Raw genomic sequence first — 17,439 nt, 5'->3', positions numbered from 1 at the left:
GGCACACAGAGATGAACAACCATCCGCGCTCACACTCACACTTAGGGACAATTTAGAGTGTTCAATGAGCTTGCCATGCATGTTTTTGGAATGTGGGAGGAAACCGGAGTAACCGGAGAAAACCCACGCAGGCACAGGAAGAACATGGCCGGAGCCGGGATCGAACCCACGTCCTCTGCACTGTGAGATCGGCGCGCTAACCACTCGATCATTGGGCCAACAGGCCCCATGGCAACAAGCGAAAATATGGTTATGTGACCAAACTCAGACAACACATGAGTTGTAACGTTCTCAGTGACAGTCCGAGGGCAGTTCGATGTCAATATCAGTTGATGGCAGAGGTCGGTATTGGCCAAAAATAGCTAGCCCCTGAGATGGATGAAAATGATGAATGAATGTTGCATGAGAAATCAGTGTGTTTAGTTCTCATTTAAGTCACAAATTTCAGGATTCGAGACTTGCTTTTGAGAGACTCGAGTTTGATATGTGTTGACTTGCCAGTCATGATACTTGACTCTGACTACACAAACGGACTAACGACATGACAAGTCTTGCCTGCTTGGATTTGACATTGTGAACAAGAAATTGTCCCATTTCTTGGTTTGTGAGAATAGTTCTATTTTGTGTAGTGTGTGACAAGCTTCCATTTCTATGAATGATGAAGCAAGTATGATGGAGGGAGAACCAAGGATGATCAAGTCAGGACAATTTAGCTCACCAATTGCTGGTAAAATAATCTGTCTGTTCATTTGGGAAGACAATGAGGGAATTGGCAACATGGAGACTGTCTGGGACCATTAAAAATGTTATGAATTTGAATGTGTTAGTACAGCTAGCAGATGCTGACTACAAAGTGGCCAATGTATGAACATACAGTATGCTTGAGCAAGATTGGACGACCTTTGAATTGCTTAACCCAAGTAACGTCTGCTTGGTTTTTGTCACAGTAATTTCCTTGAAACTTGAAGGTTAAGACTTGCGACGTGCTTATGACTTCCACATATGTGACCTCCCCCCACCTCCGCTGTGGTTTGAAGGTTGCCTAAATGAATGTTCAAACCAGAAGAGTAGAGGCAACAGCTAGCATTATCAGCAGGCTATTTTCAAGGTGACCCATGAATGGTGAGCAAGGGCCGAAGAAAGCAAGTGTGGTGCCATGTGACAAATTAGGAGGCAGACAGCACTGAAGCTCAGAAATGATTAGTTTAACTTCTGCGCTTTTACAACCTCACTGGTAGTAGGGTCAGTGTTTGAAGCTAAATCTTCCCTGTTCGATGGTCAATTTGGGTGGTAGATGAGGTCAATAAACGAGGGTGTTTGAGTGCAGTTGACTTACGTTATGTTCCATTTTTCAAAACTGGGTTTTAACAACTTTAACACTAGCCAAGTGTTTTTGTGGGCAAACTTAACCAGAATGACGCATTGAGCGTTCATTTTCAATTAATCTCACCATCAGTTTTCTCGAGGCACTCGTGCCTGTGAATTGAATCAAAGGAACAATGAAAATAATAACACCACATTCATCATCTCATGGTGACTGCTGGTGGGCATCGTGGCCTCACCATTATTACACAATATATCCAAGGCATTTTGTTCTAATTATAGTTTACAGGTTGCAGTATCAGTTCCATGATATGAGCTTTACCGTAAATTGTGAATGAAGGTGAACCCTACACCGCACTAACAGGTGCCCCTGCACCTTTCTCTTTGCATTCTGCACCAAATTTTCAAAGCTCACAGTATGCTTTTTCACGCAAGTAGGCGCATTATAGATGTGCCATACACTGTAATGAATGCGTCCCGCCCTTTTTGGAGTCCCTGTGCATACATATGTCAATTTGAAATCGATTAATACGTAAGATAAAGAAGGAAAAAAAGATCTGAAGGACAAGCAGTTGCTGCAAATGCATGCATGTTTTCGATGTGACATGACGTTTCTAACTTGTATGACTATTCAAAACGGTGCTACTTTTAAGGGTTGTTGTGATGAAGTTACACTGCAAATAACTTCCTTTTACTTTGGTGTTGCTGCCCTCAATGAATGAAGATTTTAAAGTCATTTAGTGGCAAGTGTGTCTGAGTTGGTTGCTGTTGCTTATTCAGGGGTCAGACAATGCTTCGAATCAAAGAGGGAGGAGGCAGAGGTTGACCAAACAGGCTTCTCTCCCACTGCCCTCATGTAAAACTATCTGCCAAACACCAGTCGTACTCTTTGAACTTGATTTAGCGCTAAGGTCGTCTTCAATGTTGAGGCTGAGAGGAGTCTCCAGATGACAAGGAGATAAGCAAGGCTTTATCTCATCCTACCGCCATTATCAGTTGGCTGTCGCGGTACGTTGGGCAAAAAGTGCAGTCAGACTCGAAGAAGAACATTTTCTTGTATTTATCGGGAATTTACAGAATATTGAATTTACACAGCAGTTTGATGGATTTTTTTGTGCGGTTTTCAAATTTTTTCAGCTCGAGCCTCCAAATGATTTGAATGCATCTTGATATGTCATACCACAAACATACACAGTACATGTAAATTAGTCCCAGAGAAGACAGCAGACATCACTGTACTGCAAAAAAACAATTTTCCCAAAATGTCGACCAACTCGGTAGCATAGCTTGTTGCCTTTGTCTCAGCGCCTATTATTGTGACCTGATTCTTTTTATTATTATTACTAGTGTTACTTCTTTGTCGGAAATCCAACTCAATTCTCATGCATATGGGCCCTGGTTCTTGAGATCCAAGTGGTTCCTTTTCCGTGGGATGGTGTGTCGCCATAACGCCCCAGCTGGAATGTCAGAAAGGACAGTTTTCTGTAAGTCACAGTTTCAGTGATGCATTACAACCAAGTAACACCACACAACAAACACGAGCCTTGTGATTACATTTCGCCACGTTAAACAATGAAAACATGATTGATGAAGTTGGTTTTCATAGTGGAATGCTGTATTCCGTTCTGAATCTGTGTGGGCTTGCCCTGGCATATGTCGAATTTGACACCATATAAATCTCATTGATTTTGATAAACACAACAACATACATAATTCATTGCATGTTTACACTTTACATACATCAGGTTTACTTTGTCTTCTCAAAGTATAAAGTTGCAATCAAACTATCGGAGGACTGCTGTTGCAGATTTTTGCCCAGTTTGAGTGATTAGAGCACATTACGCCAATATGTGAGCACAGAGTGCTGAGTTTAGACTTTTCATATTTATCTGTTCCCGTGAAGAATGGGCCTCAAAATGAGGATCAGCCCATCCAATTGACAATATATCTGCAGTTTGTGCAATGCAACTTTGAATTTGAATGCCTCCGAAAGGACAAAATACATACAAAGATGAACATGCACACACCAACATTTTAAAAAGTACAGTCATAAAATATAGGAATCTATTTATATTTCAGACACAGGATGTATTCCTAAATGTAATATAAATAAATAAAGACATCCATTTTTTTCTGAACATATTTTGTTGCACACGTTTGATCCACAAAAACAGCCTTATAATGTGGTGTGCTACACTACCAATAGAGAATAACACACACACACACACACCTGAATCTAGTCCGATGCACCTATCTGATGCCATCAGGGTGTACTGGAATTTCTTGTTTTATTTTTTACTATTACTGTATTTTCTACACGATAAGGCCCACCTTCAACAAATGGCCCATTTAAAAACGGTTATCATACATAAGCGCACCGCATTATAAGGTGCATACATCCAGGAAATCAGAATATTGATCCCGATACAAGACTCATCGGATTATATAGTGCACTGTCGGCTTTTGAGAAAATTGAATGATTTTAGGTGTGAAAAATGGTACATGGAGGCTAACCTGATTTACACTCCTATTAAAAAGTGCAATGAAATTTTCAGCCACCTTCCCTTGCTCCACTGCCCTAAGCGAAACATTTCTGCAAAGTGTGTATAATTTTAGATGGGGTTTATATCAATTTTAATGTGTCGCACTTAAGTTATTTTACATGAACAATACTTTGACTGTGCAGTTAATAGAAGTTCCACTTGAGCAAAAACTACTGCAACAGAATGAATGATTCCATCTCCATTATTTCCTATGGGGGAAAATATAGTTCCTCAATCCAAACAGGAGGTCGACCAGCGTCCCGTAACTGATTGCATTCAACCTCGGAAGTTCCACTGACGATTAAAAAAAAACTTTTTTTTTCTTTCTTTCAAAACTCAAGGAAATTCACATGTAGTGAATTTTCCTCTCTAATTTATTGACCTAAGCACCAAAGGTCTGCGCTAGAACAGGGTATTGATGGTCAATTTGACTTGTCTCGCTTCCACAAAAGGATCCTGCCTTCCTGGAATCCACTTACTGGGATAAGAGTGTTTGAAACAGTGTAGGGGCAACAGGGGGATCTTTGTAAGTGGAGGTAATGACACATTAATTATCAGTGTGAGCCCCACTATTGGTGGGCCACCAGGTTAATGAAGGCAACGGGATTAAAACCCAGGGAGTTAAGCGCCTTCAGGGACAGGATCAGGAACTGGCTGTATCTGTAATCCCCCCTGGCAATGCGGCTTTCCCTCTCAGCTGCAATAAAAGGACAAATTGTCTTCTGCCCGCATTCACTCTCAAGGGGATGTGCATGGCTTTTCCATGATGGATCATGCCCCTCTTCTGTGCTCACCGCACACTTTATTCGGTACACAGTCCAGAGCCAGACCCAAAACTCTTATCAGTGCAAGTTAAATCAAGGTCTCTGCAATCAGTCAGAACCACATACTTATTTGTTGTCGTGGGCAGATTTCACCGCCTGCTGAAAGAGCCTTTTGCTGCCGATTTTGATGCAGATGACAAATGAAAATCTTGAGCAAAACAATTTGCGGAATGTTGAACGGTAGTACACCATTGCAAACTACAACAATGAATATTGTTAAATATCGATGATTAAATTTAAGACTCACAGGTGTGACATGTGAGAACAACTGAAGCTTAAGAGTTTAGATTGGATGGTGAGTTACCTCAAAAACTTCTACTTTATATTACCGTACTCTTAAAGCATTGTGTGTGTGTGTGTGTTTGTGTGTGTTTGTGTGTGTTTGTGTGTGTGTGTGTGTGTGTGTGTGTCTCTGTGTGTGTGTTTTGTGTTGTATTAAAATTTTGAGCCGGTTTCACTCTGAGAATGTTTTGCTTTATTTTTGGTCTCATATTTCTTTTTGCAACACTAATTGTGTCAGGTCAGTTCGGTGAGCGTCAAAGGATCAATGCATTTTGCTTGTTTGTTTGCTCTTATTTGCTATTTTATAGTACCAATGTCAAAATGACGAAGGGTGGTGGGTAGGGTGGGATTATCACACATCAGAGCATTACATGTCAGACTGATTGGCAAAAAAGCAACCACAAGTCTTAACATGCAGCCAAGACACATCCAAGTGTATATTTTCGTTTAATCCAGACACCTGTAAAAATATATTTCATTCCATTATTTAGAAAACATACACCTCAGTCAGTGTTAATGTTTTCTTTCTCCAAGACCTTGATTTGATGTTCAAACTTGAGTCGCAATCAGCTAATTAAGTCAACAGGTTACTAGAATCTTTCAATATAATTATTTATATAATCATATATAAATGTGATTTTTTTTAAACCAGTATATGCGTAAACACTCTGAAGGTCTCCCTGACAAATAGCATTCTGTTACGTGGAGGCCGCATCACCTGCATGTATATTATTATCATATCATTATTATTATAACATGTGGGATCTCAGCATTTGAGGCATTAACTCTGAGTGCCTGTTTTTTTTAATGGGGTGGTACTTGTATAACAGCAAAAAAAACAAACAAATCAATGTTGTGTTTAAAAATATAATGATAATCATTCTCAGTTGATAATGTATAAGTGTTATGATTGCAGGGGAATTACCCCAGAATAGGTCATTTCATATGGGAAAATGTGTCCTGAAATCAGCGTCAGTCAACTTGTCTGCAACAACGGATTATTTCACCGTTGCAATTCCACTCTCTACAAATAAATTCCGTTAGTTTGAATTTGATACTATATGTGTATATAGATATATAAACATATATTTTATATCAATAACAACTTGATTAAACATAAACAGGACCCTTTGAAATGGTTTGATCTCATGTTTATAGTTCCGAGCAAGGCCCTCTATTTATGGGCAAACGAAGACCACAAATAATCATCGCCTTTGAGCCCCCAAAATCTGATTTTATCATCTGCAAAGTTTTGCACGGCCTTTGTGTACGCTCGCGCCGCCTTCTGATTGCCTGTTTATTATTCCAGCTTTTCCACTGAGCCAATGGGGATGTAGCCAATTCCAGGAGGTGCCAAGCCTTTTCCCAGCCATTTCCTGTCTGTGATATCATTGTGTACTCCTCCTAAACACCCTGATTTGTGTCTTGTCCGCAGCCTGGGTGGCACATATCCGACACGTCCGAGGTAGAGCAGGTTTCCCCCCAACCCTTCAGAGAGGCATCAAAGGATGCAATCAGGTGGCGTGCCTGAGTCATGGCGTCATTCATCCCCACTAGACAGCATGAGGATATGATGAATAGCTGACCTGCCGCACCGCCAAATTATGAGCTAAAATATGACATTTTCCAAATGAAACACGCTTTTTGTCCACAAACCTTAAAATTGATTTTAAAAAAGCAAACATTCTTTTTAACATGTGGCCAAAAGCGTATCATAAAGTATATTCTCATTCTGCTCCTGCACTTTAACATACTGTAGATTGTTACAAACAATATATTTTTTACCTCCTTGATTTTTTTTTTAAAGCACCGCCGATAAAATTAATGTTTTGGTCTCTTTTCGCTCCAATATGTAATCAATCTGCCATCTTGAGCAACAATCGGCAAACTGAAGTCAATATTTTTACGAGAAGAGAGATTCTCAAAGTCTGTTAGTAGTACCACTAGCTGTAGGCAAGTTTCTTCTTGATGTAGGCAACCAAAAAATGACTACATGAGTACCGTTTAGTTTTGAACATTTCCGTGAAATAGATTTGCATTTAATCATTAAGAACTGTTTGTTTGTAAATTGTATTTAGATGTCATTTTTATGTCAATCAATTTTAATTGAGTCTTGATTTAAAGAGGAAGTCAACATGCAAACGACACATGACCAAACCCAGAAAACAGGTGAGCCGTGATTGGTTGTTACCTGACCCCTCAGGCACTATGATGTAATTTTCAGTCGACAGCAAGTGACAAAATGGTCGCCACCTGGAATGGATACAAATTTGTGGATTTTGCTGCTTCATTAATGTTCCACAACCGTAATATTAATCAGAATGCTGTGCTTGGAGGTGGGTGGGTAGTGGAAAGAAAACTTAGCACTTGACGTCCCTTTAAGTTTTGCTTTTTTGGGGATGGGCCAGGGAGGATTTTCCTGTATTGAAGTGCAGGTATAATGATTTTTACCCTAATATTAAATATTCTTCTTGGGCGGCAAATTTCTTCCATTTTTGAGGAACACTTGGTCTTACTATGCGATTGTATTTTAATGTCAGTCATGATTACAGTTCTTAGAGACCTAAGTAGTTTTTGAGGTGGTACTTGGTGTTAAACATTTGGGAACCTTTAGAGTTGAATCCTAAACCTGTCATCCGTGGCTGTTTTTTTGTTTGTTTGTTTGTTTTAATGTATTACTGTATGTCTATGTGTTAATACACCAGCTGTCTAAATGGCAAATTTCCACATTCCACATTACACCGACTTGAGAATGCCAATTGTGTTGATCCTCCTTTAATACCAACAGACTAAACTTTTTTTTAACTGGCTCCTGTCTAGTTAGTGACATTATAAGAAACATAAAATTGCATCTTATGTAGTTTCAAAAAATATTTATTCTCAAAGCTAATTCATGTCACGAACAGGATTTTTAGATTAACTTTATAAACATGCTTTATCAAGGGTGGTAAACCTCCAAACTTGGAAGATATATGGTCCGTGAAAGTGTTTCAACTGGCCCTCTGTGCAATTCTAAAAAACTAATTAATGAAACTTCTATGGAATTGTTATTTTTAAAAAATTGTAAATAGGGCCAGTCCCATTTAACCCACATATGCTCTCAATATATAATAATACAAATGAAACTGAAAATGTTGGTCCAGTATTAAACACAATATGATATATAATCATGTAATGTAATATAAAAATATGAAAACCACTACTTCACACATTCTGACTGCGTATTTTCCTTCTTTCCCCCATAAAGTGAAAATTTCCCTCTGTTTTGTACTTATACAAGAACCCGTACATGCCTTATATGATTGTCACCCTTAGTTAGTTATGAATTTGATTCTGATAAGAGTGTGTGTGTGAGTGTGTATGGTGGTTTTGTTTTATATTTAGGTTCTCTGGAAAATTTTACTCTCAAGCCATAGACATGTTTGAAGCTGCACCTGCCCTTTTCTGAAAGACCCAGCAATGAACTTTGTATTTATGCACATGTGTTTCCAATTTTCCCTTTTTTAAGGCACAAATTAACATTGACACTATGATTTTTTTTTATCCAGCGTGACTTACTAAGTAAATGTGTTATTATATTTTAATTACAGAAGGACAGGAAAGAGGACAATAATTAGCTAATTCAAATTGATTGGCCACGAATTAGAAGTGACCAAAAAAAAACACAATTGAAGTAATTTAAAACGACATAATGCATTGCAAGGTACCTGGAGAGACTCTTAAATTAAATTTTAATACATACAATTGAGGGACTATAATTAAAAATAAAATATTTTTAACGAAAAGAAAATGATTATACATATAATCATTTAAAATAGAATTAATTTTGTATATGATGTTGATGCATACCTATAATAACAATCACAATTAGTTTTTACCAGTACTGCTCTTGTTTTTTTTACTATGAGCACAGGTGTCAACATTACATCATAATGTGTGTACTTTATACTAATATTTCCACAAAATGTACAAAGTTAATTACTTGGTCTTTTCATTTTGGAATCTTACATGGTAATAGAATAAAGTGAAATACAGTGCATAGCTGTTAATTAGATACTGTCACTACTAAGCTTGGTTTTAGTTTCCCTCCCCAAACAGCTGCATGAAAATGTTCGTGCTCCGTCTTTGAGCTGACATACATACACACACACACACACACACACACACGCACGCACACACAGGCAACTCCCCCATACTCTCACTCTCTCTCATACACAAACACACACACACACACACACACACACACACACGCACGCACACACAGGCGACCTCCACCCCCCCCCCCACACACACACGCATTTACACGCGCCGTTTCACAGGCATACGCACACACACACACACACACGCACAGACGCACACACGCGCGCGCGCCCATAAACATGCACAATAGCACGCGGTTTCGCTAGCGTTGACATTTTAACAGAAACCCTACGATGTAGCATATTTCATATTTCCATCAGCGCTTTTATAATATATAACGCAGGCATGGAGTCCCCTTGCAACGCATTTACGTAAGAAACACTTAATACTAGTTCTTTTTTTGTACTTATTTCAGGCCCCTTTCATTTTTCTTTTAAAAAATAAAATAAATGAATAAGTGAAATATAATGAAATGAACGAACACATTTAGAATACCCGACCTTTTCTTTTCACGTCCATTTTCCAAAGCGCACAGGATCATTCGGATAAAATCCATTGAATGGAAAAGTTTTAACTGATGAACGCGATTTCTGACTCGGTCCGGCTGCAGTTCGGCGTGTCGTGCGGGTTCTCTCTGTCCGTGGACTGCGATGCTATGCACTGTGAGCCTCTGCACCACACTCTGAACATCTGCTCATTTCACGTGACTTTTTTTTCCTTCCCGAAAAAAAAATGCTAACATCTGTTCTAAATAGGTTTCATTCAGTGTGCCTCAATTGGCAAGTGCACTATGAAAAGGGGAAACATATTGAAGGTTGTTTCATCCGGAGATGAACGTGTTTTTAATTTTGCGTTTTTTCAACTCCAAGAATAGTGTGATGCGTTCTTTGTAATGGGATTATGAGATGATTAATGTGACAGGTAAACGTAATATTCACCAAGTCATTCAAGGGCCTGGTGATGTTTGTGGGGTTGTGGAAGCACCTCCACCCCCTCCCGCCCACGCAAACAGTGAGAGTGGCCCCTTCGTCCACGCTACCTTCAGGGCCTCCTTAAATTTCATAGACATCTGGGAATTCCATACATGCCTCAAAGGCCAATTACACACCTTCAAACGGTCATGGCTTTCTTTTTGGAAAGCGAGAAAAACTTTCCCACGTCACCTAAACGTTTCACAAAGCAATGACAGCACGGATCACGACGCCGGAAGTTGCATTTGATCATATTGGTTTATTCAAGTCAATTATTACTGTGTTGTAGTTTAAAAAAAATATGAGTTTATGTGCAGCCACGTACTGTTCAGGCAGTAGAGATTATTTAGAAGAATGGAACGTCAATAAAATGTATTCGGTATGCAGGACATAGTTTCCCCAGACACACTTACGTAACACCGGTTGTTTCCAACATGATGAAAATAATAATAATACTAATACATACATACCTAAAATATAAATACACTTGCAGGTTGACACGACCCCTCCAGCATTATTTATAGAGAGTGTGTGGAGGACATTAGTTGAATTTACACGTAAACGTATAGAAGCAATAAACACAGGTGTCGTATGAATTACGACTTGGCCTATGTATTTTAAAACAGGGTATTGTGCCATTACTTCACACGTTTTCTGTTTAACTTGCACTTACATGTATTTATTTAAAAAAAAAATTTAAAGGCATGTTAACCAATTTGCATTTGTCATAGTGCTGAGTGGTTTCTCGCGTGTGTCATCTTAATACCCTGAAAAACAATCTTTAATTAAAATGAAAGAAGGCAAAACTGTTCTCGTTTTCTTTATTGCAAAAAAATATATACATTTACAAAAGTGATAATAAAAATAGGAATGTATTTATATTTCAGACACAGGATGAATTCCTAAATGTAATACCAATAAATAAATAAATGCTTTCTGGAAAATATTTTTTGCACAGGTTTGATCCACAAAAACAGCCTTATAATGTGGGCTACACCACCAGTAGAGAACTACACACGCACACACGCACACACGCACATAAACACAAACACGCACACGCAATCGCCACCTACACACACAAGTTACATTGCCTTGCTGCACCGTGGCAGAAATCAGTCCCAATACGTTTAGTAAAATCAACTCTTCTTAACAGGCATCAGCCGTGATATATTCAACATTCGTCGTCAACAACATGTAAATACACCGTCATCAGAGTAGAGGGTGTGAGGGGGCTGCAAAAACAAACAAACAAAAAAAAAATCTCCTGCAGCACCTCCGTGGTCTATGCTTTAAATAGTGATCCCATGTATCCAGCATTGGACTCCAGATATGTCCCATCAGAATGTGAGAAGTTTAGAATCAGCAGTCACCTGTGCAGGGTCAAACGCACATACAATGATTAGCTTTTAAGGTGTTTGTATTGTCTGTCACTGCAATCAGTTTATAGCGCTGTTTAGTTTGCATGTGACACATTGAGTCATGGATTTTAAGGACAAAAAAATCCAGTTAACAATTTGCATCATGCATTTTAACTAGAAAACAAATTGGAGCATTGGCATGTGCATTGTAATCCGAAAATAAGAATTTACATTTTACTTCATGCAACTCCATGTTGGAGGACTTTGTAATACATTGCATTAAAAAACATATTTGACATTTTAGTTTAAGAAATACTTGACAAGATGCACCATGTAGTTTAGCACTTAAAGTATTTGGGTGTGTGTGTGGGGGGGGCGCACGAACACAATTTGCGTCATGCATTTCGTCAGATTTCCTATATCATATTGGGAATAAGTTGTCAATTTGCATCATGCATATTAGACGTGAAAAAAACTATTTGACAATCTGAACGATGCATCACAGCAAATAAAAAACAAACATACTTTTAGCGATTTCAATGTGAAGATTGTAATTTAAAAGAATAACAAGACCGTATGCATTATAGTCAAGAAAAATCATGCATGTATTTTAGCTGGACATAACTGTGTATAAGAAGACGAATAACGTAATTTAGCACAGAAAAATAGTCTTTTCTCCGGAACGAAAACTAACATTTGACAATCTCCATCATGCACTTTCCCCAAGAAAATAACATGCGTGCATTTTAGCTGGGAAACAACATCGCTGACCATTTAGTTCGAAACCTACCATGTTGGGCTCGAGCCGTCCGGGTGCTAGTGAGATGTGGACATGGACCAGGCGCCTTCCATCCTCCATACGGAGAAGGCGTAGCTGAGCCTTTCGTGGGCCACGTAGCTGCAGCTGGACATCTTGGCGTCCAGCTCGTCACTCTGCAGCACCTGGCACAGGAAGTCGATGTACCTGGCGGCCAGTTTGAGCGTCTGTATTTTGCTCAGCTTGTCCGAGGGCAGCGTGGGGATGATCTTGCGCAGGGCCGCGAACGCCTCGTTGAGCGACTGAGTCCTCTGTCGCTCCCGCACGTTGGCCATGACTCGCTGGCTTTGGAGCTCCTCGAGCGACTGCGGACTGCCGCTGCTGCTCGACTTCTTGCCCCGTTTGCCCCCCGTCGGAATCGGGCTGTCCGAGTCGTCGGCTGCGTGTTTCCTGCTCGGCCTCCGCTTCCTCGCGCTTCTTTTGGGCTGCGTGTCCGCCTCCCCCTCGCTGTTGGTCAGGCTGTCCACAGGGGAGACCGGGGAGCTGCTCGACTCTTCCCCCAAATTTTCCTCGGACATCTCCACTCGCCGCACGGAAATAGCGCGCCCCCTCTAAAAGAGTCCAAATATTACCTCCCTGTCATCAAGTCCTCGGTTTAGTCCACCTGGGGGTCTGTGCAGTTTTTAGACGCCGAAGTTGCCATCGATGGGCCTGCGGGAGAACAAGTCTTTTCTGACAATTGAGAAAGTTGGCTTCATCTTATAGGCTGAAAACTTTTTGGGGAGGCACGCGATTGGACGAAAGGGAGAGTGACGTCACGAGAGAGGTGGCCCCTCTCGTGACAAAAGAAACACAGATAACGGTGCTGTCATTACATCATCGCAGAAAAAACGATCGCCACTACCACCGCTATGAAGTAATATTACAAACAAACATTACGACTCAGTGCAGAATCAAATGAGCTCTACAAAAGTTACCATTAAAAAGATAAAAGTAGCCCACAGAAATTGTTGTATTTTGCAATGTGTAAATCAATCACTTATGACAATTTGACGATAACAGTACTCAGTTTGACCTGCCATGATCCAAAGTGGTCATTATTTATGACGATCGATCTCTATCTATCTATCTATCTATCTATCTATCTATCTATCTATCTATCTATCTATCTATCTATCTATCTATCTATCTATCTATCTATCTATCTATCTATCTATCTATCTATCTATCTATCTATCTATCTATCTATCTATCTATCTATCTATCTATCTATCTATCTATCTATCTATCTATCTATCTATCTATCTATCTATCTATCTATCTATCTATCTATCTATCAAAGATTGGAATGATTTAGGGTTATATGGTATGGTTTGGATCAGAAGTTTTTCTTGAGACAATATGGACAAAATAAGAGGGGTGGGGGGGGGGTTGTGCGAAAGAAGAAAACTTAAAGTGTACACAAACAGACTGAGTGCAATTTAGAATTCCACCTGGAAAGACAAATTGATTCCCTTGTCACATACATCAGTCCAATTGATTTCTTGGACAATCTTCATTCATTTCACTGCACGGACCAAAAGAAACACCTCCTCAAAGAATTACATATTCTCTTCTACAGCCATGCGTGCAACCTACATGACGTTTGCTAATAATGTTTCCATAGTCTGACCTAATCCCAGGGAGATCAAAGGCGTCCCCTTATGCAACGCATGAGCCCAATCTGACACATTGCACATGCAGCCGGGCTTTCACATCGGCCAACTTTTTCCTCATGCTTTAATTATATTCCCCACGAGAGGGCATGTTTTGGTTATAAGCCACAAATGTACATTTAAAAAGGAGCATTAAAAAATGCATAAATCACAGGCTACAGTATGTCTTTGTGCACGTGTATATGAAACAATGCGTGCATCACAGCCCCCTGTTGAGTTGATGTAGCCGAAGGAGAGGAGAAGGCAGCTTTGTGTGCGAGGCCCTCTGGTATTTACTGGTGTGGTGAGACAATATCCATCTTGTTTAGTGGAGGATTACTTTGTTTAGGTTGAGAAGGCCCTGGTCCACGGGAGCAGCATCTGGTTCAGGAAACAGGGGGCAGTCGGGGTGAGAGGTCACAACACCAGCCGAACCGTCCATTTATATCTTCACGGAGGCCCTAAGAGTGAAGTATTGTTCCAAGAGGAGCACCTCCAGGTACCAACAACACACACAGGCTTGTTGAAGTGGGACCTGGGGTGCAATGCCACAAAGTAGATTTGAATCTATCACTTTCATGAATGCAAATGAGGACCGGAACATCCTTAGAAAGGCTGGAGCAGAGGACAACGTAGGGTGAGAACGTGCCTTGTCAAGGTGAACGTACCTGTCTGGTGTCCCTCTCCATGGTACTGACCCTTCGCAAGCACGCCTTACCTGTGTGTGAAGAGTAGTCCGCATTCATTTGCCAACCTGGAACAAATTCTTTGGAGGTTCCACCATAGTGATATGGAAGTAGACCGCTCCTTTGCAGCATGGTGAATTAGTAGTTCATCGTCAAGAGATTCTGGGTTTGAATTTGGTCTCAGGCTCTCCTGCCTGGAGTTTGCATGTTCACCACATGCTTGCCTGGGTTTTCTCCACATACACAGACACCAATGTTAGGTTAAGAAACCTTTATTAGTCTCGCAATGGACAAATTCCAGATTCACAGCAGCAAAGTTATGAAAGGAAGAAGTAGAACAACAAAAAAAAAAGGAGCTGCTGGAAAGGCAGCCACTCTCGCGGCGCCATTTTGAAGTCAAAATAACAAAAATAACACAAGACAACACATAGGACAGAGACAGTCGTGCAATCTTCACCACTTTTCTGCATACACTTTGTTGTCTGAAGCAGTTATAGATGAAAGAGGAGAGGATCAAAGTGTCCTTTCACCAGTGGATCAGAGACATCATGCTGAAAAATGTGCACACGTCTGCTACAAGCAAAGTTTTGAAAGCAAACACGAAGCTGTAGCGTCCATTGACGAAAAGAGATTAGTTCACTTCTCCTGTCCCACATAATCCGCTTCAAACTCCAAGCCGCGACTCCCAGCTCCAAATCCGCATCGGCACTCCGCGCCAACGCTCCTTTCTTCTCATCGTCGGCTCCTCAAGACCTCCATCCATCCAGCCGCAGACCGTTCAACAGCACCGATCTCTCCGCTGAACAAAGCGGGGCTGTGAAAAATGCTGCCCATTACAGGCGCAAGACACAAGCGCCCCGGGACTGTCCAGCAACGACAGTCAAATGGCGCCGACATTCCTCCAGTCAAAAACAGTAAAAAATTCATTGAAGACACTAAATCCTGTGGGCCAGATATAGCCCGCTGCATCATTTTATGTGGTGGGACTTTCATAAAATATCTGTGGCAGTTCCCGGTCAAAGCAAACAAAGTATAAAGAATTACATAAAACAGACCGGCATCGGGGCAAATAAAAACAAATGACAGTTTCATATTGTGTTCCATAGCGTAGCGTCTTGTAAGAAATGTGTGGCTATATTTCACTTGTCTTTTTATTGTATTTGAAGATAGACTTGCATGTTTCGCAAGTGATCGCGCTATGGGTCTCATCGTAAGTCAAATAATTCCACACACTTGTAGCATAATACGCCCTTGAGAAGTAAAGCAGCCCAAGTTTTGCGTTTTTCCTGTTCTGTATAAGGAATAGAGTTGTCGTTATCACGCATTACTGGACACACCATTTTGACGATGAAGATGAAGCTTCAGTTCATGCCGCTGCCCTTGTTTCTTGCCTCCAGTCGGGTGATCCTGCTTGCTGGTATAAAATTTGAAGAGAAGTGACAATCGCTGTTTTTATGTTCAACCATCTTATTGTCATACTATCAGTTCCCCACAGATGTATGACGACTTTGTGGCTGGACATTTTACTGCTCCACAAAGTCTTATAGTGCAGCAACAGCAGGAGACAGGTAACTATAAAGTGTTCTGCAAATAGTCCGAATGGAAGACAATATGGCAAAAACATGAGATTAATCATTGAGTAATCAACTTTAAACGTTCATATGCAATAGCATAGTCAATCAGTTTACCCCCTAGTTGGTTCAAATGTTCAGATCCAGGTTGAAAACATAACAAAGTCCTGTTTTACTAAATTGGCCAAACATAGAATCCAGAATTGTTCAAACAGCTCATGCCGTCACCATAACAGGAGGGAATCTAACAGTGATGTAACGATCATACACAGTATCATGTCTGCAATGTACTTTGACTTTGTATAGTGAAGAACTCTCGTGCATGAACTATTTTGGGAGAAAAAAGTGCACTATTGTATTCGTGTTTGTTTGTTAGCCTGCAGAATACTTCCAGGTTCATGGAGGATGATAAGCAAACAGGTTTTATCGTGATGACTTTGGGCATGTGAACCAGTGACAATATAAAATGGTGAGAGTAAATTTCTGGAGCAGTACATTTCATCCAGATTTCATGTTCTTCCTTGGCCCAGTGCCACCACCCCTCTCCATAATTTGGTTTTGTATTTTATGTTGTAATCCCACTGACAGCATGCGCCCTGTTAGGTAGTATGTCACATTAACTGGAAAAAAAGGCCATTAAAACAACAAAGCTTGTGGCAGGCTGTGGCCTTTTGCACGGTATATACATAAAAAAGTAGAAGCTTGTATTTAGGCCAACTCTATATTTATAATCCTTGGCAGATTGCACTGTCGAGTTCAGTTCTTTGCTGCCGAAGTGACTCTGAGAAAACACAGCTGCTTCTTAACTACATGATGTCATCACAGGACAACTCCACCGGTGTTGATCTTTAATAAAGACCTAACCTTCACCCCGCTGTCAGGAAAGGACACACACAAATACAGAAAGAGCAAGTCGACGCCATGACGTGCTCCCACTCATCAACTTATCAATGGGTGCCGGTTTGGTTGTTGTGATCCCGCAAGTGTTCATTGCGGTCTTGAATGAGCGTCATGGAGCACCTTCCCAGGAGTCACATCAAGGCAGACGCAACTCAGGATCTCACTCACTATACGATCTGAACCCGAGCCAGATCCACAGAGACCTGTCTGTTTTCTCTGCTCGGGCCTTGGAAGGCAGCGTTTCTCTAATGGCCCACTCATATCTGCTGGAATAACAAACCACGGTCCCACACGTGTACGACGCTCCCACAATTGCCTGTGATAGCCATGTACACTCCATTAAAGCAGCCAACAGCACAGAGTCTGATGCCAGTTCGCCAGGATGGATCG

The 17,439-nt window shown here is 40.6% G+C and overlaps 1 protein-coding gene and 1 long non-coding RNA gene across 2 annotated transcripts; both read right to left on the bottom strand.

The window, feature by feature from the left end:
• Positions 1-2,359: 2,359 nt before the first annotated feature.
• Positions 2,360-9,784, bottom strand: LOC127600414 (uncharacterized). Its single transcript, XR_007962355.1, has 2 exons — positions 9,613-9,784; positions 2,360-2,780 (listed from the first exon to the last, which is right to left on the bottom strand). It is a non-coding gene; the product is annotated as an uncharacterized LOC127600414 (long non-coding RNA).
• Positions 9,785-10,890: 1,106 nt separating this feature from the next.
• twist1b (twist family bHLH transcription factor 1b) lies at positions 10,891-12,945 on the bottom strand. The gene is made up of 2 exons (XM_052065406.1): positions 12,232-12,945; positions 10,891-11,453 (listed from the first exon to the last, which is right to left on the bottom strand). Exon 1 carries the CDS (start codon positions 12,774-12,776, stop codon positions 12,258-12,260), a length of 519 nt encoding a protein of 172 aa, XP_051921366.1. The 5' UTR covers positions 12,777-12,945; the 3' UTR covers positions 10,891-11,453; positions 12,232-12,257.
• Between the last annotated feature and the right edge of the window lie 4,494 nt (positions 12,946-17,439).

The sequence above is a fragment of the Hippocampus zosterae genome, chromosome 5 (genome assembly GCF_025434085.1).
Source record: "Hippocampus zosterae strain Florida chromosome 5, ASM2543408v3, whole genome shotgun sequence".
In the NCBI taxonomy this organism is placed as follows: domain Eukaryota; kingdom Metazoa; phylum Chordata; class Actinopteri; order Syngnathiformes; family Syngnathidae; genus Hippocampus; species Hippocampus zosterae.
The sequence above is the reverse complement of the archived record's forward strand: the minus strand, read 5'-3'. Positions and strand labels throughout refer to the sequence as shown.

Coding starts and splice junctions, on each gene's coding strand:
- twist1b (XM_052065406.1), bottom strand. CDS start 12,776: ATGTCCGAGGAAAATTTGGGGGAAGAGTCGAGCAGCTCCCCGGTCTCC.